General features: G+C 40.9%; 1 protein-coding gene across 6 annotated transcripts in view; it reads right to left on the reverse strand.

Moving 5' to 3' along the window:
• The window catches only part of drp2 (dystrophin related protein 2), a 137914-nt gene that overhangs the window by 65283 nt on the left and 47836 nt on the right, over positions 1 to 24795 (reverse strand). For 5 of the 6 annotated variants that reach the window (XM_069531389.1, XM_020086344.2, XM_069531390.1 and 2 more), the window contains exon 3: positions 1510 to 1684. In XM_069531389.1, coding sequence (XP_069387490.1) covers positions 1510 to 1556 — 47 coding nt within the window. In that variant the 5' untranslated portion in view covers positions 1557 to 1684. Of the gene's footprint in view, positions 1 to 1509; positions 1685 to 5701; positions 5844 to 24795 lie in introns of those variants that run through there. The other variant, XM_020086351.2, reaches the window with a different exon arrangement.

Here is a 24795-nt window from a genome sequence, read left to right on the forward strand (position 1 = left end):
ATCCATAGTGATCTCATTACACAGGACTGCAGGGGAAACTGTCTTAAGCAATTTCACAACTAGCCTTCCTTAACACCCCCACTCCTCCAACTCCCCTCCTCCTAGATACATCAGGGTCAAGGAAGCAATTAAAGGGCCAATTGTCTAAACAGGACGCCAGTTGAATTGAAGGGATGATGAGGCGAGCCTGGACAGTTTCCAATTAAGCATCAAAGAACAACATGAATGCCCTCTAACTGTTTTGCACCAGCAAACCTCCCGAGTGTAACTAGCGTAATGGCAGTATTAACCCATATTATATCAATAATTAAGAAGATGACTGCAAGGAGCACTGAAATATGCATTATTGTCTCGCTGCTTTGTCAGAAAGAAAGCATTTAAATTGCCTGAAAAACTGACCGTGAATGGCAACAAGAAGAATCATTAAGAGGGAAACGTAAAACAAACAAAGACAGCGACAGAGAAGCTATATATAGACATCATTCGACTCGATTCCACTGAGTGACTGGCTGGACATAAACTTTAACACATATTAGCATAATGTTTCCTAGCCCATGCAGCCACAAAGAGGCAACTGTCACAGTTAATTACTTATTTAATATCAAAAGAGTTAATTACAGCAATTGAGAGCCTGTATAAAATGACAACTTTAACATGAGAGACACGTAAAAAGGCTTCTATTGGTTCATTTACACATGTACAGTCTGCAATCACCAAGGGGGGTGCAAGGTTACAGCAGCTGCGTCAAAAAAATGTATTAAAAAAAGTTTAAAGTATTTGTTTTGAGTAACACACTGCCATAGTGAGCTGCTACAAACCAACAGTTTGTATAAAACTGAGCTCAGATGTCAGCTTGGCGAGGACCTTCTGTGTGGAGTTTGCATGTTGGGTTCTCCGACTTCCTCCCACAGTTTACAGACATTGAGATTGGTGTTATGTCCATTTGAGACTCTTAGTTATTCAAAAGGTCCATCACATCAATGGTTGATTGTTTGTAAAACCTTTTTTGCACTAAAATGAGTTGTTAAACGCACCAACTAAAGGTGATTGACTCTTTCCCATGGCCAGAAGGGGTTTGTTCCTACGCCAAAAACTGAGGCACTCTCTCACCTCACTGTCTTGCCAGATCTGAGCTTTCACCCGACTATCCCGGTCTATTGCAGAATCATTTAACCCAGGAGTAAATGTTGATTTGAACTATTCCCATTGCAATGAAGCCAGATGATTGTGGGTTTTATTACCAGTGAAAAAGTGGCTTGAGTCAGCCCTAGCCCCTTTTTGTGAAAATCATCTCAATTATATTTTGACAGACAAATTGCCAGTTCAGATATGCCATTAGCCATTGTGTTGCCATAGCACTGAGGAACTTCACCTCCAACCCTTTTACTCTCATCTTTCTGATACTGACAGCTCCATGGCTCTGAAATCATCCATCCCTCTAGGCTCTTACAGGTTTTTTTACCAAATGTCTTGTCCTCTGTAAAAACACCAGTGTGAATGTCCTCTTACCGGATGTTGTGGGACTTGCGTTTGATCTCGTTCCAGCAGAGGTTCATGTCTCCTGTTTGGTGCGGGCCACCTCCTCTCAGCCTCCGGCACTCTGTCCCCTCGTCCTGCCCCTCACCGTCCACTGTGGACTGGCAGGGCACACAGTGGCATCCCGGCCACGAGGGCCGCCCCGCAGCTAAACACACACACACACACACACACACACACACACACACACACACACACACACACACAACAAAGAGAATCAAAACTGAGTATTAAGGTCAACTGCTGATAAATAATACTTAGTTGTTGTTAGATGTTTCAATCCTAACAGGGCAAGAGTTCTCGTAAAAAGTAAAAAAAGACAGCGAGGCAGACAACAGAAAACATTTCTACCACACTTCATCCAACCAACCAACAGACCCTTGGACACTTCATCTAAACTGACATCATACACATCCTCCTCATTGATTGCCAATGGCCAATCAAATACATGCTGTGCATATTTAGGTTTCTCTGAATGCTTTGTTTCTACAGGTAAATGCATTTGTCATCATTACCTGAAGCAACACACTGCAAACACAGCTCCAGGGCTGTTTACAGTCACCCATTTCAAATAAATAGCCAAAGCAGCATATACTGTTTAATACATTTATAAGACAAAGGGTCAAAAAAACAACAGCAAACTCATGACGGCTCATAGGATGGAAACAAACACTCATGTTTCATATTGATTATGATACTTGACATTAACTAAGTAGCTGGATAGATGTGGTTTTTTTCAAAAATAAAGCAAATGAAAAAAAATCTTGTCATTCCAAAAAGTGGAGCACAAAACTCGACAGACACGACTCAGTGTCTCTTTAAGACGAGACCCAGGCCTGAGAGAGAGGGAGCCTTGGAGCTCATTAATAATCTAAAGTAAGACCAGGAAATTTATAGAGCGTTGAGGGCAGAAGCTCCAACCTATCTGCCATCAAGTGATTGATAGTTAATCAATCACAATTAGTGAAGCAATAAATCAGCCAATGGTTGAATGTTAGAGTCAGATTCACCTTATATAATAACCATAACGCTGTCCTGTGTGTAAGACAGAAAACCAAAACCATGAGACAAGAGCACTTTTATCCTGTTATTCCGTTCCATTAAACTCAGGCAAACAAACGCAGACAAAAAGCCTGTTTTTCCACAGACGACCTGAGAGAGGGGGCATGTGAGGCCACACTTGAAGAGGTGCAAAACCCTGGGGGGCAGGCAACGCACACAAAGAGCTGCCACACACACACACATGGCATTCAGGGCAGGAGAAGCTTTTCCAGGTTCACCGGCCATGATAAATCTTGTCTTTGGCCACTGGCCTGCCAGAGGATTTCTGTCTTTTCTGTTCGTTTCACAACCCTTACCTTAGCAGCAGCTAGGCCTCTCAGCTAACATGCTCAGCACACACACACACACACACACACACACACACACACACACACACACACACACACAACACACACACACACACACAAACACACACACACACACACCTGGAGCTTCTCTTTGTGTTTGATTTTAATCGGATCTTAAACTGGTCGATACAAATCTTCTCAGCAGTAGTTCACAACCTCTAACCTTTGCAGCAGCGCTCATCCATCTAATGCAACATACATACACACAAACACACAAACTGAATACACAGAGTACACTCACATACTGTCATTAAAACACAAGCCCTTAACCATCAAATTGTTAAAGTCGAGCACATGTCGAGACGGAACTTAGTTGTACTCAACACAAACAGCTTGAACCAAATTTAGGACTCTTTGTTGAAGTGTGCCCAAAAAACTCCCTTGGTGCTCAGCGATTTTTATATTTGAAGTTATTCTGACTTCTTTCTGAGAACTTTTTTAAACTTCTTTGATGCACTTAGGTCATGGTAATTCAGGTCAGATTGGTAGAAATGATTCACCAGAGTTACATGAAGCACAAAAGTTAACAGTATAAAAATGTGTGCCTGTTGTAAGCTCGTATATATAGTGACCATCGACCACCAAATCTTAATCAGGTCATCCTCGAGTCCAGGTGAATGTTTTTGCCCGATGTGTTGAAATTTCTTTTAGGTGTTGCCGACATATCATGTTCACCATAACATTAGGTCCACGTGACCTTGACCACCAAAATGTGATCAGTTCATCTTTGAGTCAAACTTCAGGCTTCTCAGATATCAATATTGATGTAAGACAGTTGTAGATGAAACACTGGGACTCTGGGGAAACAGGCATCTTCATTTTTCACTACTTTCTGATGTTTGATAGACTCAATGATTTATTGATTAACCAAGAAACCATAAATAAGATTAGTGATAAGTGTCAAACTTTAAGTGTAATCTATTACCATGATGCACATGTACCATAAAAGGACAACCCAGCTGTTTTAAAGGCTGCGTTGTCTGTTTTTAATGTTAGTGCCAAAAGGGAGCCAGAAGAGAAATTTCTCCTTTTTTTCTGGTTGGGGCCATTAAAAGGTAAAGCGTCTTGCACATCACTTCCTTTCACATTCTTCTCCTTCAGCTCAGGTTTATCACAAATTGAGCCCAGAACGAACCAGGAACAAGGACCCTTTTTTGCAGTGTCAACATCTGTGTGAACAACCGCGGTGACGGAGAGAGAATGATTTGCTTTCAGCGCACTCATCCATTCTTCTTTATCTTCACCCTCTCTCCTTCTCCTCTCTATTTATTCTTCTCTCTATTCCTTCCTTACTCGTTCTAAACCAACTCAACTCAGATTGCCCGAATGTTTTTCTTTCTTTTTTATTTTTATTTTTTTTAATTCACATGAATCATCATCTCGCTCCCACTCCTGTCTCTCGTTATCTTTCCATTTCCTCCCCTCTCTCTTCTCCCTCAGACAGCTCCTGTTAGTGTAGGTGAGTCTTGTATGAATCAGCAATAACCTGCACATCTCTCCCACTCTCACAGTCTTCTTTACCTTCTCTGGTAATAAGAGGTCACTGGAGCTCAAACAGCTCAAAAAAAGAATAAAATACACACCTTTATAGTCTGTATTAGATTTTGAGTCGCTTTGCTGTTCCATATTTGTGAATAAAAGATGGAAGTGAATTCAAACAACACATGATGCAATGACTTTTAAATGCAGAATGAATGTTTGTTTGCTTCGGAACGCTGCCACTTCAAGATGTGAAATGGTGTTGAACAATGACAACCATCAACCACACCAGCACTAGCTCCAAGAGAATCCCCTGCGGGTGAACGATAGCTCTGAGAGAGGTTTGCTACTGGAGTAAAGAGGAAACCGAGTGACAGACAGCTCTGTCATCGACCTAAAATCTATTTTTCCTGCAGATGTAAAAGGATTTCTCAAAAGACAAAAAGTAATACATCACTGCACCTGGAAAAATGTATTTATATAATTAAAAACATAAAATCATTTTGGATGCAAGACACTTTGAAAGTCATCACAAAAGGCAAACGATGTCTCGAAAAATCATGTTGTGCAATTGTCTCTACCCTCTGTCTCATTGGTGCACGTCTTCATCACATTGCCATGTATCAGACCACAGTTCAAGACATTAGGTGAGTCTGCCTCCCGCTTTAAACCTCCAAAACATGAGTCAAGCTTTAAACATTCATTATTCAAGGTCTTGATCGAGTGGCGTTTCTCAGTCGAGCATACATAACTGCAAAGACGCTGAAAAAAACAGCAAAGATTCCACTGACATGCCACAGAATGACAGAAACAATATTCATCTCCGCTGCTATGGCTACAGCTCTCACCTCCATGTACTCATGACTCGGTTCTCTACAGGAATCATACCATAACACTTTTGCCCAATTAGGTGAACAGCACAGACAGAATATCTGCCTCGTGTCATTCTAATGCTCTTTTTTTTGACCGCTCAAGCCAAGGCAACCTGAAAAGACATTTTTCAGATGAGACATGAATTTTAAATCAAAGCGACTGAAGATTATGAAAGATGGCACATAAAGCCTTTCTGGATTTCACAGGCAGAGGAGAAAAGACAGTTCAATTGAGCAGATAAAGCATCAGACGATCAAAGCCACTGTGCCGCTGCACCATGTCTACACATTGATATTAATCTAAAGGGAATCAAGACTGCATCTCAGATATTCCTGAGAAGTAGGAAGATTCATTACCGAAGCTCTGCAGACAAATTCAATTCTTACACGAAGCGCAGCGCCTACCTTAAAAATACAGACTTGCTGTGCCGTTACAACTCCAGACTCATGTTGATAAAACCTGTCACGAAGGCTAAATGAGGGCTGATAGTATTCATCCTGTCTGTTGGTTGGCTTATCTGAGAATGCGGAGATAAGTTGGGCCTGCAGAAACAAACAGGGGCAGAGGTGGGGAGGGTGGGGAGGGTGAGGAGGGGACAACAGACACCGACATGGGCAGTGATGAGTGACCTAATAAGCAGAGACTTCTCTCTTGGTCAAAGACGTCTCTGTCCTTTCACATTCCTTCCTCACACCTACATGCCCCCACTCCTCATGGCCAGTGGAAAGAAAAGGCCATCTGCCCGATGTCCTTCGACCCACACATGCACTCTGACCAGTGCAAAAACAACCTGCATCGGAAAGATTCTCAAGTCAGAGAAAAAGAAGAAGACAAAATGAATTCTTATAAACCCACAGCTGAGGCTTCCGTTCCTACAGTATGTTCCCACTGTATATAATGAATGGAGAGGAGTGCAAGGGTCAAAGCCACAGTGCAGTGAAAGAAGTGACGGAATAACAGCAAGGTAGGAAACTTTATGTCAACCGATTTGAAATATGTTAACATGTATAACTGTGAGAAACAAAGTCATGTTTATATGTGACTTATGAAGCTCACTCTGAGTAAAACTTGTTGCCATGACAGTTGACAACCACACACATCTTCACGCTGGCACAGACAATCCACACAATCAGCACAGTTTCAAGGTGGACATGAAATATGAGCACTGTCTCCCCTTCTGATCCTGAGTTTTGGTGATGAATTATTGTAGAAAACTGTTTTTACAGATATCACAGTGAAGTTAAACTAAATATCATGTCATCATGTTTATCCTGTTTGTGTGAAATGTTGTCCTAATCAGTTTTAATTCTTGACTGAGATATGAAAGAACAGATGGACAGCCAAAAACATAAGGCCTCTCACCATGGCTGTCAGTACTGAGGCATAACAAGTGCACTGGACAATAGGAAAAAAAATGTAAAAAGCACAGAACTAGTCATGTGATTTGGTCAGATGAGTCACCATGTTCTCAACAAGTGGGCAACTCAATGTGCAAGAGAACAGTGCAGGCCTGAATGCTCGACCTCTACACTGAGGGGATCTGCTGCCTGTGCTGTGCTTTGGGTCTTAACTACAAATGAATACAAAGTTGTTCTGACCTCTACCCTGTGATGAAACGTTCCTTTCCTGATGTGACGTGGGGAGTCACTAAATGGTTTGATGAAAATGATTTCAATTAAAGGTTCAGTGTGCAGAATTTAGTGACATCTAGTGGTGAAATTGCATGTGGCAGCTGAATACCCCTCACCTCACCCCCCCTGTCCAAACATGACTGAGAACCTGAAGAAGTCTTCAGTTGTCGTAAAAACTCAAAAGGTGTTTAGTTTGTCCAGTCTGGACTACTGTAAAAAACATGGCAGCCTCCGTAGAGAGGACACCCCGATGTAAATATAAAGTATTTAAATACAAAGGGCCCCTTCTAAGGTATAGAAACACAACAATTAATAAAATTGTGATGAAACACACTAGTGAAAACATCACTAGGGTTATTTTACATTCAATTTGTGCCAATAGATTATTTTCTCCTAAATCTTACACACTGAACCTTTATGAGTCTGTGGTCCTCACGCTCTGCGGATGGGAGATGTTGGACGTGCCAGATGACGCTGTAACCACAACCATTAAAAAAACAAATGTGGGAATACTCTATGGAAGATAAGAGTTCCAATAGAGTCGTACAGTCTTGTAGAAATAATTCTGTGGTGCATTCAGGCTGTTCTGACCACCTGACTGCACCTCAGTAAGGGCCTTAGAAGGTATCAAATTTGACCTTGCCAGGTTCAGACAAGTTTAGGGGAAACTAAAGGCTTTCCAATAGTAATGGTTCACAGAAGACAGGTGATGGCCTTGAATTATTTGTAAGGAATTTCTTCAAGATGTTTAAAGGGGTAAAATCAGAAACATATTTTTTTTCAAACTAATTCTGAAATCATCATCATCTTAATCTTGAGGTCCTGTGGAGCCCAGGTACCACTGATTACTGTTCACCATAGAGGGAGGCAAAGGAGGCATGAGGTTTACCCAACAGCCTTTCATCCTTATAGTTAATTCATATTAAAATGTACATAAGCTGTGACAGACGCGGTGATTGTTCTGCAATGGAAATAATTCCATACCGTAAATGGGAACACATCATACTGTCAGCAGGCTAAAGCCAGTGACAATTTGTAGTGCTTTTACACCCACAATTACTGCACTCTGCAGAAGTGATAAAGCTATTATGCACTGTCTAAAAGAACTGGCAAGCGCTGATACGGACGCCCAGAACTCAGCGGCTGGGCTCCGCTGAATGTGTCAAACACCAATTTAACTTCAACAAATAAAAGCCAAGCCAACAATGACTCAGAGTATCAGTGTCCAAGAGGCCTGCTGGAAAATGAAGACAAGCTGGCGCAAGTTAACTCATGCCTTTCTATGCATATGTGTGTGTGTGTGTGTGTGTGTGATTGTGACTCTGTACAGTATATGATGTGTGTGTGTGTCTGTCTGTCTGTGTGTGATTGTGAGTCTGTACAGTATATGATGTGTGTGTGTCCTGGCTTGTTTCAGCAGCAAGCTCCTGGCTTTGTGCCTGATGGGGGTAAGCGGATGTTGGACCATTGCCTTCTTGCTGCTCTATCCCACAGCTCCTCAACAGCCACCAGTTAGACTGCAAAGAGGAAAACACAAAACACACACACACTAACACACTCCATTCCTTAGTCCCTCTGCTGCAGATGCAGGATGAGTGAGCTGAGTTTCCCACCACAGCTGCGACTGTCACACACTGCAGGAGAGCCTGGGGGATCTCCAGTGACCACACACACACACACACACACACACACACACACACACACACACACACACACACACACACACACACACACACACACACACACACAGGTATTTTCGATATTGTTTATTTAAATAATACACGCAAACACCCGGCTCAGCTATACCCCGCCACCCCTGCTGGGCACAGGCAGCTGTCAAACTGTTTCTATTCCCCCCCAAACATCGCCACTCTCTTCCCAAGCTTGACTCCTTTTGTCTGCAGACATGCGAAGCACTGATTTATCTTTTGAAGCACCCACCTCAAACAGCGGGAGCAACGAGAGACTTCCACGTCCCCTCCTCCTGACACATTCCTCCTGTATTCCCATCACGACTGCACATTGTCATGCTCGCAGCGTTTCGCCCTCCAACCTGATATTTCATTATCCTTCGTACTTATTATCTTTTCAATGCCACAGTAATTTCCCTCTGGAGAAAACATGTTGTCCACACAATTGTTTATATTTACATGGTGCCATAGTTTTTCTCCAGTTTGGTTTTCCAGAGAAGACATGCAGCTGACATTATTATTCCGGGGATGGAAGTGGTGAAATGTTATTTGAACACTTATTGGAAGCTCATTTTGTGTATTTTAGCATCAGGTGAGTAATGTTTCTGCTTTGAACTACATGAACTTTATGATAAGTCGCATTCTTCTAAAGCAGAAGTGAAGCATCCACTAACTATTATTACTCTTTAATTATTTGTTTGTGTGTGTGTGTGTGTGTGTGTTTGTTGATGCGGGCTATAGTTTGTGTGCTGTCCTCATTGTGTCATCCTTCGGCCCGGCCCAGTGTTGATACTGTATGACTGGGTGAGCCCTGCAGTGGCCATGTAGCTTCCATGAAAATGTGCACTGGAAAAAAATTCCCATCTCATCTACGTTGATTTTGTACATTACTGAGTTTTTTACATAATTATACTTAAAATGTTAAAATACTATGATAAGCGAACAAGAGCTGAAGCAAACTCATAAGATTAATTAATTATAGTTTTTTTGCAAAGAGAATTAAACTCAAATGCTGCATGAAACTGAATTGTAACCTTGGTGTTTTGAAGTCTGATATTGAAATTCTAATAGTTGGCGTATGTTCAATATCTGGCAATAGATCCCTTTCCCCTAAATCTTACACACTGGACATTTAACAAGTAACGTTTTAAGTCCACTGTAAATCAATCAAGTACCAGCATGATGCATTTTCACCATCTACTTTTGAGATGCCACTTTAGAGAAAGACAAATTATTTGATTTAGAAATATGCTGAAATATTTTCAATTCATAAACAGATTTCTTTTCACTAGCGTCCTTAAACAAAAAAAGTATTTTTGGACTCAATATCGAACGAAGATGTGTTTGGTAGGATGAAAATATTTTTGCAGTGTGTCCTGAGAGGTCCCTGGCTCCCCCTGGCAAGAAATAGATCACAAGCAAATGTCCACTTCACTAAGCTGTTTGGTTGATGCCACTGGTAGAGACAGAATCCTAATGAGCTTATTGTGAACACTTTCCATTTTTTATTTTGTACAGTCAATCCGGCGCTGCTGCCATCTGTCTGTTTTTTGTTTGAAGAAAATTGGATTTACAGCTGTGCAACCTTAATGAAAGCAGCAATTTCACATATGGCTTATTTAACTGTAATGTATTCCAATCCGTGTGTGTGTGTGTGTATATATCTTGAGATTAATTTGTCATCTGTTAAATTATGTTTATAACTAATGTACAGAGTGGAATTAAGATTTAAGTAGCCGGTTCTAGTCTTGAATCTATTTCTCGGGAAATAATGACGATGCCGATATATTTCATTTTGTATCAAACATCTCCTTCACTGTAAAACACTTCCTGAGAATTGCAGGGAGACATGCATCAAAGATACAAATTAAAACTGAAGACCACAGGGCTTGAAATTACCAGTGAAGAAATAAGAACATTAACTCGGCTCATTTTAGGGATGTTCGAGCTCATTACTTAAGCAAAAGCAAAAACGGTGATTAACTTCACAGATTGGGATTCGTTTCTCGGGGTGAAAGGCTTCCAGTACACCTTCAGCAGATTTCCAGAGAGCAGACAGAAAAATACATGGACTGAGAAAGCAGAGTTACAGCTCTGGGACCGAGCAGCCTCTTTAAAAAAAAAAGAAATACAATTCTGCAGTGTGTTTTAAATACGACAGAACTGGTGATATCCTGCCCAGCATAACCAAAATGAAGTGCCCTACAATGCCACCTTCAAAGTGTGAGCCCTGTAAAAGAAGAGTCTTTAGTAATGCAATGTTGTGCTTGGATGTTCGTAATCTGTTTGGTCTACAGTGGTGTAATATATGCAGAATGTGACAAGGCAACTGGCAAAGAACTGAAGCATAACAACAAAGCATAGCACCACTAAAGAGGATTTAAAGCCTATCAGTCCGCATCTTAAACAGATTATTGAGTAAGTCCTTTGTAACTATATCAAAATGCATTTTAGGGATTAGCCGAGACAAAAAATGTATTTCAAAAGGGTTCATATCGTGGCCCCAGCTGCATTTGAGAGTGTCGCAGAAAAAAAACTTTAAAAATTCCAGAGTCAATGAATGAAATCAGTGTTTTCTGTTTTACTAACAAGTGCATCTGTTTGGACTTAATTAAAGAAAATTAACAGAAAGAAATGCCCACACCGTTTTACAATTACTGAGTAAGCACCCCTGATTAAAAGTAAACCCCTTCACTGCTTCCTAACATGCAGTAATGTGAGGAGAGGAAACGCTTGGTTCAGAGAAGAGGCAATTTATCAAACCCCAGTCAAAATCCCTGCTAATTAAAATGAGATTCTTCCACTGCAAAGACGAAGGAGATGAAATAATCTGCTGGAAATGAAAGAGCGACTTTTCTCTTTCTGATAGTTTCTGTTCCTTTATACATTTTCTGGTTTATCAGTCAAGTGCCCTCAACTAGATGTTCATCATTCCACATATTCAGTATATTTTACCACGTTTTAAGTTGTTTCAACTCTTAATATTCCTGGTCATGAACCACAACAAGATTTATATGCAAGACTGCAACATAGGAAACCATCATACAGAGAGGAAGCAACTGAAAGGTAGCAACACTAAGTTCTGAACTTTACTACACATGTGCCTTTAGTGCAATAACACTGTGACCTGTGGGCTGAATGAAATGCCTCTTTACTTCACACAAAAAGAATGGGTTTAGAAAAACCAACACCCAATGCAAAGTAATCAATCCATCCATCCATCCATCCATTCTTCCATGCATCCACAAAAAGTCACAAGTAATTTGGTTTAGTGACGGCACGGTGGCCAGCAACACATAAAAATGATGCAAATTAAAAGCCAGGCTTTTGTAATAGCCTCATGTAGCATTTGAGATTAACAGCGCATGTATAACACAGCTGGCCTTCTCTTGAACTGAGGCAACGAAAGTGAGCAGTTTCCAAACAAAGTTTTAAGTAATTAAGAGAAAAGAAAATGAAGAAAATATACAGTCAGGGTAATAATAAAATACATTTCCATTTCATTTTCACAGGGTTGGTACTGCTGACTATGTCTATTTCACAGATAACAGCTTTATTTACATTAACACTCACCATCAGCCAACTGCATACCTTCTGCACAGACTGTAATATAGTGCACATATTTTCATAGTGAACATGCTTTATATTGTATTTTACTGTTATTTTTAGATATTTCATGTTATTGTTTAGTTTTCTACTTCAGTACTTGCTTAATGCTAATGACCTAATGTTGAAAAACATTTGCCATAAAACTGATTCAGTGTAATACAAGCTGGTCTTGTTGATTAATAAATTAAAATATTAACATGTTTCACATCAGAGAGAGCTGAGTAAAGTCTGAATAACAGATTAAATGGATACATGCCAGAAATCTTGGTAACATGCTGTATATAATAATAATAATAATAATAAAAATAACAACTAACATTTTTATAGTACCTTTCAAGGCTCGACGTTTTACATATTAAAAGGGACAAAGATATATTTAAGGGGGCAGAGATGACGGCAAGGTAGTGGTCAGTAGTGAGAGTGATTTTGGACAGATTGCATTAAGTTAGGTCTTATACTTAAAGTTTTAAAAAAGGAGCTTTGTTTGAATGTCCAGATGGATGTTGAACTGCTAATCTGGGTTGGCAGAGCATTCCACAGGGTGGGGGCCACCAGACTGAGAGCTCTGTCCCCTAAAGTCCACAATCTGGTGTCGTGGATGGTGAACAGAGTCTGACAGAGGTACGCAGATTCCTGGACAGGATGTAAGGTGGAGATATGTTGGATATGTGCTGTGGAGCGAGGCTGTCAAGGGATTTGTACTTAATTTTGATGTGTTACTTCTTATCCAATGACCGAGTGTCGATCTTTCACTTCTGTTAATTTGAGCAATAAAACAAATCAGCTTTTGTAAATCTTATTTCCCTGATGTTGGACTACTCGTTTTTAAAATATAATGTAAAATACTTTTTTTGTGTCCTATCTTTCTCTGAATTTGTGATCGATACCATTAAATATTGTTTTGTATATATTTCACAACTTCTTCAAGCAGCATCTTCAAAAGTAAACCGCTGGGAGCGTGTTCAGCATTTTGAATGGCTGCTTGTACACTATAGTGAAGGCTGAAAGATTGACAGGAGGGGGGCAGATATTAATGTGTGAGATATTGCAAAACACCTAATTTCAAGAACTGTGAAATTATATAAAAACTGATGTTGTCATAATAGGGTACTGAATATTCAAAGCAACTGTGAACACAGAATGCTGGTGAGTGCTAATGATAAATATCTGCAGTAATAAAAGCAGCAGAAAGAACAAATCAACAGGGAAAGCACCTTAATGGATTCAACACTCCACCGAGGCTCATTTGAAAGCACAAATCTCATTATAACCGCAAGAAAAAGGCGTTTGACAGGGAATGGTGTGACATTTGGCTCTCTGCTCAACTGTCCACTTTCACTGGCCTGTCAAACTTGTCACTTCCTATTTGCTGAGGGAGCCATAGAGGTTCCAGTAGACGGGGAATCTGCTTGACAGCTTGCTGTCCATTAAAAAGGTGACAATGAATTCCACAGAATATCTGCAGTCTCCAGCATGAGCTGCAGCTACAGCATAAATCAGAGTTTGACTAAGAAAGAGTAGCACAGTGCCAAACAGAGGAGGAGACGCAAAGCACACAGGAGACAAACAAAGCCAACAAACATTACAACAGAAATAGAAAATGCAACATTAATGCTTTGCCTGTGTCACAAAACACTGGGACATTAACTCCATGGCTGACTAACTATGTAATTGGAACAGGCACAAATCCAGCGTGAAAGCAGCTGTTTTTGTAAACAGGGTCATGTCTGTTTTCCTCTCAGTGAACACAAATAAATTTAGAAAAAAAGAAAAGGGTTTCAAACATTTCAATGCACCGAAACTGGACGGACTAAATGGAAAAACACTGGGATGAAATTGGGACAATGAATAAGCACCAGTGAAAGAGCAAAGAGCGGAACATTTCAGTTCTCCAAACCTAAATAGCAAGTCAGACATAAAATCAATGCCCAGGCCTTATATGTGGCTGAGTATTTGGAAGTGCATTGCAGGTAGAGTGAAAAGAAAATGAGAGGGGAATTTGATTCCATTAGATGAAGCTCATGAAGAGCTAATGATAGAGGAGAGTTTTAAATATTCAGTTAGCGCTCTTTTCTGGTGATGCTCTGAGACCTGCATTAACATACCTACACTTTATGGCCTCGACTCAAGGTTCGACTCTATTCGGACTCTTCTGATTATTCCTGTGAGTCGACCTCAAGGAGAGTAAATCCTGTTTTAGACCCACACAACGTTTGCGGTATGTCATTACACGTGGGACAGGATTGCAAATCATGGTCGGGAAAGAAAACGCTGAGCCGGCCTTGCAGACACGATCCTAAACAAACTGTCCTTTCAGTGAAGGGCAGTAGGCAGAGAGCTGGACTGGAAACAACTGACCTGACATTTAAAGCAATTGAAAATACTTTTGCATGAAGACTAAACTCTGAAAGAATTATTTCTCACAATTTGAGTGTTTGGTGCATAAAGATGCCGTCCTCCTATAAAAACTTGGGTCATCTGTGCAAGCTGCTTATTACAACCCATAGTTATGTTTTATTGCTGGGTGACCTCCAGCAGCCGTGTGCGACACAAGCAAAGGTCGGAGTTAGTTGACGTAGCATAAAGAGCCTTAAAGTGGTCAACAGAACACAGGACATTCTCAGAGGAGATCACTGTTTATCCCCTTTTCAAAATCAATAGTTTTCATTGTCTGATTTATCCAAGAACGTTCTGGTACAATAACTGTATGTAAGGCAGACGCCCCTGAAACTTCATACATAAAGTACATGCTGTACAGTTGTACAACAATGGAGTCATTCATGCGGAATGAAATATGGATTATACACAACAGAATTATTGCACATTCAAAGTATGGCACAGTAAAGAATTGCACATTTATTCAAAATATAACTTAAAGAAGTCATAAAACTATAACACAAGAAGATTTCATCAAACCATAAGGAATCAGACCTGAGAAATCACAGACTCAAACTAAGTCATTAAACCATAAGATTATACGTTGATGTAGTCAAGGATTAGCTGGTTGTTTGTTCAGTAGTTTAATGGATGTTGGGAGCGAGGAAAGCTTAAAGTGATTATTTTCACACACAATGGCTCTGTAACGTTAACAAGAAGGAACAAATTCATATTCAGGATATAAAAAGGTGTGCCAGGATTTTGTGTTCGACAACGCATTGTAGTGAAGGGATGGGCGTCCACTGTCGTTTTCAACATGTTGTCAATCCTCACTTTTAGCTGAACTATATGCTGCCATGTAATATCTGATGAAAACAATGTAAAATGTTAAGATCTCATTAGCAAAACCAACCAGTGTCCAGAGAGAGTCTAGTCAATCTACTATTACCAATAATAATAATGGAGTCATGGACTCTACCCCCTCTGGGCTCAGTTATCAGATAGTTAGTTGTGTTACACCAACAAGTTGAAAGAACAAAAAAGTTTAAGACACTGACAGAACTTTGTGATGTTCATCAGTTCTTCTCTGTCTCACCTCATTTAAGAATAATCCACAAATAAAATAAACTAAATAGATAAATGTTGCAGAGCAAAAAGTACAAAATCTGTTCCTGAAATATACTGGTGCATAGAGGATTAATATAACTGACACAGATCAGATATCTGATGGGTTGTGAACAGGCCTGTTGCTTTGTGAGTATAACCTTATCATCAGTGATGTAGGAACTACGAAAATAATTTGGAACGGATGACAACAGAGTCAACTGCCATGAAAGCTTGGCTGGGATTTGGTCTTGAAACAGTATAATAGACATTATCTTATGGCGCTGGGAAAAAAGTCAAGAAAAGACTAGTCATTCTGAAATGGATAGACAACTGATGAAACCTGAAATCTCCATCTCTCTGTCTGTCAATCCTTCTGTGTCATCGACAACCGCTCATCCAGCAGACTTCAAACTTGGCACGTTTATGATGGGACGACTTCTCAGTGACCGCACAGCTCATTGCTTTGTGAATTTGAAAAACGAGCCCATTACCCCAATAACAACGCTTCAACAAGCACATTGCAAACAGGCATAAAACATAGTTACGGGTACTGTAAATGTCACAGCAATCCAACTACAGCCGCTGAGGTATTTCACTCAAACTCACAAATATCCACCTCAAGTCGGCCCTCGAGTCAGTGTGACTCCTCCTCTGGGAACCATGAACGTCCGTATATGAGATACTGTATTTAAGTGTGGAACGAAGCAGTGGACTGAGCAACATCCACAGTTAATTTAGCTCACTGTATCCGGTGACAGCCCAGATGACCTGTGCAGCACTAAGGTGCCAGATTTAATCTATACCTCCCACTGCTCGTTAATGCCCCGCCAGTGACAGGAGCACATTGAAATTCAACCTGACGGCGAGGAACCAATCCCTGTTGAAATACGTATATTTGCTGCTCTTTTCTGAATAGCACACTTTACCCTCTTAGTGCCAGCTCATCCTGAAGTCTTAACACACCGAGCACATTAGGGTTGACTCTGACAAGTTCTCATGAAATAATTATGCTCCGATTCCCAGGCAAACCTAGACAGAGAGCTCATGCAGGACATGGAATCCACCCCGGTACTTTCTTATTTATCCACTCTGGCGTCTTAACAACAGTGCAAACGGATTCAGTTAGGAACTCTGTTCTGGAGTTTGATCCCGGTTTTCCACGCAGAGGGAGGGAGAATAAAAGGTTTACGACTTTGACTAGTGGCTCTAAGAGTGAAAACATGACAGACACTGCCCGCCTGTAAAGATCGCTTAAACACTAAGCTGTAGCTGACTGCATCACTGTTTCCTCTCTAACACCTAAAGGAAACCAACTGTAATCAATGGACACAGACGCATTTGTCACTTGTCAGATTATGCCGTTAAATCCTGTGTTTTCCCACCTTTTCATGCTAATTTAAGTCCTATATCTATTGCGCTCTCAAATGATGGATGAAGGACTTTAATCTCACTGTGTCTTTTGTGCATTTCAGTGGGGATGGAGCCCCAGTGGAAAGCACGTCCTTAATCAAGTGTCTAAGCAGACTCATAAAACATCCTGAATGGCCTCCCTTAGGCACCTTGCTGGGTAAACAATACCATCACTCTGCCATGATCCCGAATTAAGATATTACCACATGCATGCAATTAACATTTGTATACGGGCCTGCAACAATATTTCATTTTGATTAAATAAATATTGAGTGACATCTCTGTGAGGAACGCTGCGCCTGTTTTTTCCTGCAGTGAGCAGTAACTGGATTAAATAGAGGGGATTTTCAAAAGCTGAAAACAGAACACGGGAGGTATTTGCGGAGCACAAAAATAGCCAAACTGCCTTCAAAGCAAGTCCTCGCTCCTCTCTGAAAAACCGAGGCAGTGGCCCTGCTTCCGATGTGAGCATTGGCCACAGTGGCACGTCTAGCTTTCATGGGCCAGGCGTCAGTAAAGAAGAAGTGAAAAGGGAGCTGGTGCATGGAGACATGTCTCATTTTTTTTAAGCGCTGGCCTGTGGGAGACAGGTCTGAGCCATGAAGAAGTGAGGGAGCAACGTGCTGTGACGGTTGGCATGGAGACATAAATGAATGAAGTTTTATCTCTTCAGGAACGGCCACCATCATGCCTATAACAAAAACAATATGACCTTGATATTATTTAATGTTGTGTTTTCACCCCAGTCAATTTGTTTGTTTGTCAGCAGGATTATGCAAAAACTGAACTATTTTCCTTAACACTTGGTGAAAGGATGGTGCATGGGCCAAGAGAGAACCCATTAAATGTTGGCACAAAGAAAGTTTGAGATTTTTTTTTGTCCTTCTAACATTATAAAGTTTTCCGATCATATTGATCAGATGAGGCACATTTAGGGGACTGATATCATGGGTGTTTGCAATTTGGTGCAGCTTGATTGAATTGAGGGGCACTATTGAACTCTAGGAGTGCTCTGCTGAGTGCCATCCCAGTCTGTTTGTTGGTTTACACAAAAACGACTTAATTGAGTTCCACAAAACTTATTGGAAGGATGGGACATAGGCCAAAAAAAGAACCCATTACAGTTTGGCACAGATCTGGACAAAGGGCGGATTCAGAAATGTTTCCATCGCTTTCTCTAACATCTCTAACATGGACATTTTTTGATATTTTCCCCAATTCGAAGCCACGCCCCCATATAACCTGCTACAAACCTGTACCACCACTGTGTGGAGATAATGTCTATTCAGTATCATCAGTATATATGTATCTTGAATTGTTTAAGGACTTTATCCAAACAAACATGCCAGATTTGGTTCAGAATTTAAGAGGACTGCTAGGCCTTGGTGGACATATGCATTCCACTAGGATTAAGCAAAGACTACTCAAAACAATGTTCTTGATACTTGGTGGAAATGTGGAGTTTGGGCCAAGAAAGAACCCATCAATTATTTTTAGTGGATCCAGGATTTTTTTTTTCCACTTACCTTTTCCATTTTTGCATGACAAACTATGTAGACATTTCCATCAGGCATATGCATTGTGCTAATATCTATGAACAAGTGAAATGGGAAGCAGTTTGCAGAAAATGTTGGTGTTAATTAATGTATTTGTTCTCAATACTTGTTATACAACGCACAGCCTTGGTGGAGGTATGTGCTCTCTAAGTGTCCCAGTTAAAGAAAGAGAAACAAAAGAGAAAGGGGACATTGTTAACACAATGATACAGTGAAGGTCATGGTGAGCATGTTACCCTGTAATGAAAGGATCACAAGTGTAAAGCTACAGCTTGATGCCTGCAGCCAGCAGATATATAGCCTCTCCCAAGAGAGAAAACATGGGAGCAACTAAGTGAGGAGGGACTGCGGGAGAGGAGGCTTTGAAGAGCCCATTGCTTCCATGCAGTCTCGTGTTTGCTTCGCCATCAACACCCCAGAAAGACGCTCTCTTATCTGCACCACTTCCTTTTTTTTTGTCTTTCTTCTCCCTCGTTACCTCCTGATCTTTTACTCAGTTCCAGAGAAGATGGAAGACATTAAGGAGGATGGTTTTCTCGCATCTCTTGCATCCTTTTTATTCCCATTAGCCACGGGTTGTTGCAAACTACCTGACACCAGCGTAACTGTTTGCTGCACAGAGTGAAAAAAAGGCACAGTATCACAGAGACAATGAGTGACAGGGAAACGTGTGGTGAAGAGGGACAAGGGGGGAGTCGATGAGAGATGAGAGAGGCAAAACAACAGCGAAACAGTGGATGAGAGACAAGGAACTGAAGGGAAAGAGCTTAGCAGTAATCAACCAGGGCAAGCCCCACTGGAGGATGCACATTCTCTGAAGAGAGGATCAACGTTTCCAGGAAAATGACTCACTTAGACAAAGTCTTTTTATAAGGATGACAGAGAAGGAGGAGGAGAATGAAAGAGATGATGCAAGAAATAGAGAAAGAAAATTAAGCAAAGAAAGACACATGATTACGTTTGGTTGCAAAATCCATGTTATAAACTCAGTGCTCTGAGACAGGAGCTATTTCTGAAGTCACATGAAACAAACTGATGTCACACCTCTCTCCATCCGGCCGCAGATTTTCTCTCTCTCTCTTTTTCTCCTGTTCTTAGTTTAATTTTCTCGACACACCAGTTTCTCCAAACTCTTCTACATTATACATTACTGCTGTCGCACTTTGACTTGTCAAAGTCTGCGCCATTAAAAATCATCATCAGTCATCATCATCGGTCGTCAAACTGGAGTGCTTAAACCATTTGTGTTATTAATCATTCGTTCCTGCTGTGACAGGTTCAAATGTCTCTGGTGGAAAGTTTCACATTCAGCAAAGAAACACAAGTTCATGTAATCACAGACTCCAACATGTCAATAAGCTTTTTGTGAAGATATTTTTGATGAAATAGGAAAACACAGGTGGAAGAATAAAATGGATGATGGCGGAATTCCATTTAGCAACTTCAGTTTCAGGGTCCTGCAGAGCAGAGCTAGCCTTTCTTTTTACTATGATGAGCCAAAACTTCCTCAGTGTAAAAGACCCACGAGAAGAAGGTATTAGCAAATACAGTGCAATTTAACCCAATTAGATTTTTTTTTAAAGAAAGGAAATTGACTTTTATAGCTTGTATATGAATATGAGACGCTGGTTAGAGATGGTTGGTTATAAATTGCTGCTGGTGATGGTTTTTCAGTCGGGTGCCATTAATACAACTGCAGAGGAAAGAGGGTGAAAGAATAAATTAAAGAGCATTAGTCAAACCTCGAATGGAGAGAAACAATGTAGAAAAACATGATAAAAATGTGAATTAATGTAAGACAATAGTCTTCTTATCTCTTAAGACTTATCTGGTGTTTTCATCTCACTGTATTTCTCTAATTGTTGCAGACGCTTCAGTTCAATGTGTCTTTGGATTGAATGAGCGTCTCCAATTTTTAATGTGTCTCCGTCTTAAAATGTGTGACTGATCGCCGGAGAGCAGTATTTTGCTTCTGGAAGTGACAATGAAGAGAGGCTGTTTCACCCATTTCCCTGTTTGTACCATTCAAGGCAGCTTTGCCCTTTTCTGTGACTTAAGGTCTTTCATTCAACCTCCTCCAAGGACGTGCAGAACATATAAAATATTTGCCTCCACATTTGTTTGCCTGCGCTGACCAACGTTTGAGAAAAGCCCTGTGTTTTGCTCAAGCTGCCTCGTCTCAGGAGTCTGCTCTTTGGGTTCCACTTCATCAAACGCAACAACTCTAAGATCCAATTCATCTGAGCAGCTTGGCTATGATTCTAAACCATCATAAAAATTTCACATGTTAAAGGAAAGCAAAACAGTTTCACTCTAGAAGCCGCACTCTTGAGACTGCGCAGAAACAGACTGCAAGTTAAATACATCTCTCCCCTGGTAAACATGTGTGTGCATTGGCTGGCAGGCTGGTTAAGATGTTGGCCATCGCTGGGGTTTCTGGTCACGCTATTCTGCCTGGCATTGTTACACCACCCATCACTCAGGCCCACTGTGCACATTATTCATGCCCCCGGAGGAGTTCGTCAGAGGCTGTGACCGCAGGTGCAGTGACAGCACTCTCAATCACAGACGCCCACGCCGTCTGCTCATCCGACCCCGCCGTGACACAGCAACCCACTGTCCAGCTCGGCTCAGGAGCGGACTGAGGCCCAGTTGAGGCATCCGTTCACAAGTTAATCCAAACATTAAGTCACCAGGAGTCTCTGCTTATTGGTGACTCTGTGCTCGAGATGAAAGCCGGAGGGTCCGAGACGTCCGCCACACAAATAACGACCCACGCCACACATATCAGCTCACGCCTGTCAGCCTGAGCACACTCCTGGGTAACAGAGAGCCAGAGGATTTTATCAACTTGTTTGTTCAATTTCACAGAGCCACATAACTCCTGCCGCCATCACACATACAAACACAGGACTTCTCAAAGCAGCAGAGCCTGTGAGGCGGGGACGTGCATTTCCACTCTGCCGCTCAGATGCGTCCCCTCATCTTTCATGGTGGCGAGTAAATTCCAGGGCGAATTTTTTCTGCTGACACAGTGAAGAGAGGTCTGCGAGACTATTTGCATGGTATAACTGCAGCTGATGGATTTACATGTGACCCCTCGCAGCTGCCCCGCTGCCAGCGCTCACCGTTTAATCAGACGTTAGCGGGAGCTACGGTGAGCTGTCACTCACCAAATGTGGCGTTATTTATGACTCTGCCTCTCTGATGATGTGGGTAACGTGATCATCATTCCGCTGCAGAGTGATACCACTCAAATCACTGACTTATTACCTCACAGCGCGCTGGAGCTTGAGCCACGTACAGAACGCTGCGACTCAAATTATTCAGTCAGCAGTAGATAATCTGTGTGAACATAATGAGAAATTCAGTGGTGGTGCTAACCAGTAACGAATGGCTGACAGATACTGTAAGAAAACTGTATTCATTTTATGGATAAAAATCTGCAGTAAATTAATTAGTGATGAGGAGATGCATGTATTTCTTCTAAGTGATACTTGGAGATGAGTTCTTCAGCTTTCCGGACGTCTCATACATGTATTCAGATATTGCTGATTATCTCTTTCCGCTCCTGCCAACCCCCGTGAGTGGGAAACATTTTCATCTCTTTCCTGTAACATGGTGAAAAGGGGTCCTAGAATATAAGAGCCTTTTAGAACAGCAATAAATCCCTTTTCATATTACATAAGATGACAAATCATCTCACTAATTTTGGGGAAAGTAAAAGAGATTCATCCATGTTTTATTGCACCTTGAATTTTTACAAGCTCACTGCTCGAGCTGAGACGTTACAGACCGAGTACAAAGAGATAAACAACACATTTCCTGCAAAAAGTCCTGAAATGAACAGTTAGTTCCTGTTTGTTTGTGTGCTGAAAATAGGGGTTTTGTGACCCTCTAACTATGTAAACAGATAAAGTAAACCGATAAAAGAAAAAACTGAATTCCCAACTTCCGCAAATGGAGCTGATGAAAATGGGAGTTTGAAGTAAAATCCTGATGAGGACACATAAGTGCAACTTCTTCCAAAGTTCATCTTCTTTTTAAACCTTTCAGTTTATATAGTGTTGCTAAAAGTTTTCACTGTTGCTAAATCTGTGCACAGCAGTGTGTGTGTGTGTGGGGCTCTGCAGGAATTTAAATATGAGCTTTCTCAGGTTTATAGGTTCAGTTTAGAGGCTCCGTTCACCCACAGGAACAATATGAATGTGTATATGTTTTATGCTGCGTATTAGCGCTGTGATTAACTGGCAAGCTGCCTCCAGTTTTTTTTACTGCTGAGACTGTGTTTGGACTTCAGGTCTCAGGGAGAAGAGAAAAGAAAAATCAGTTAATCACAAAACACAACCAGACAAAAGTTTCAGGGCGGTATCACGTCTGCCTTGTTTGGTCTGGACCTTCAAACTTTTCACTTTAGTCCGAACCAGAATAACATGAAAGGTGCTTATAGGTCGACACAGCCCACATGTACTAATGTCATGTAAAAGTCTTTCTCTATATTGTGACGTGAAACCAAAACTATGTAACACAGTCATGAAAACACCCAACCTCCATTTTTCTAGTTGCTGTTTACGTAATTTAACTTCTCAGTGAACTCAGAAATAAAACAGCTTCAAATCCCAGAATGGAAGAAGATCTGTAGACACCAGTTTCATTGATTAAAAATCCAAAGTGTGATATATCGTCACAATCTTTTCAAAACATTATGATGTCCCAGTGAAACTGATCTTGTGAATATAAACTATGATATATTTTTTATTTGTATGACATTTGTAATAATTAGTGTGGAGATTCTTGGGATGTGGCCTAAAACATATTTTGTGAGGTCACAGTGACGACCTTCAACCACCTAATTCTAATCAGTTAGTTGCTGAGTCCAAATGAATTAGTTTCCCTAAATTCCTGGAGTACAACACTGTCCTAATTGCATCAGAGGATGTGGTAACACATTTTGTTGCCACACTCCCTTCTACTGACAGAGGTTTTCTGAGTCATCAACACTAGTTGTGGCTCCTGCAGGAATTGTTTGCATAATCATTCAAGGCCTCAGTTACCTCAGCTGAAGCAGGAAAGCTGAGCTGAATTCAGTAAGTCGGTTTCAGATTTCTGTGACCTAATTATTATTATTTTTTAACTCAGGCTGTTTCACACTTACCTTTGTGCCATTTAAGGTTATTCACTCAACTCGTACTTGGAAAAAATGAGGGTGTTTTAAAAACTGTTGACCTGTAGTGTAAACCAAGGAGCTACGCCTCTGGAATTTAAAACCTCGCTGTTGAACTCCGACTAAAAACGTCATCTCATTGAAATGCCCTTCTGCAGCAGAGGTTATGGAGTAATCAATGTGTTGTCTTCCACAGAGCGCTCTTAGCGTCTGCCTCCACCACTATAAGCAGGGATTAACTCCTTTCTAATGACGGGAAATTCACTGCTGGTATTAGGACCAATAGAAAACCCAATGTCCCTCACCCTCACAATTACTGTGCTCCAGGATTAGCACTGACGGTGTGATAATGACTACGCACATGTACAACCATGCATAGCAACACCCACCATCATATAACCTGACAGCTACAGAGGTTAAACAACTGCATGTGTCTTCTATAGGAGCAAATATATAAACACAGAAACACACACATACCCAAAATGACTGCTCCCATCTGAGCCTCGGTTTCACGGCCCCACTAACAGCTAGTGACAGTACAGTGATAGCAAATCACATCCACATAAATAATACATGATTAACGCTGTGCAGAGAGGAGAAATCATATCATTTGTTTTCACTTTCTGTACATGACTCTAATCTTTGCTTATTTTGAGAAATACTGGAAAAGTCAACAAGTCAAATAAAAACAACAAAATTCACCATTTGTAGAATCGCTTCTGATTGAAACATAAAAACGTTTTCTGACTTTTTCATGATGTGACAATGCCGTGGTAAAGGTTTGGTCGGGTTCAGGCATGAACCAGTAAGGAACCTTTGTCATCATGGTAATAATAATAACCAGTAGGCTTTTTATAGGGGGATGGACTCAGCCCAGTTAAGTTAACTCTGGTGGGAGCAAGTAGAAGTTGACAACACAACAACAAAATTCTAAAGAGCAAGGGATGCTGTGAG

The sequence above is a fragment of the Paralichthys olivaceus genome, chromosome 9 (genome assembly GCF_024713975.1).
Source record: "Paralichthys olivaceus isolate ysfri-2021 chromosome 9, ASM2471397v2, whole genome shotgun sequence".
Lineage (NCBI taxonomy): Eukaryota > Metazoa > Chordata > Actinopteri > Pleuronectiformes > Paralichthyidae > Paralichthys > Paralichthys olivaceus.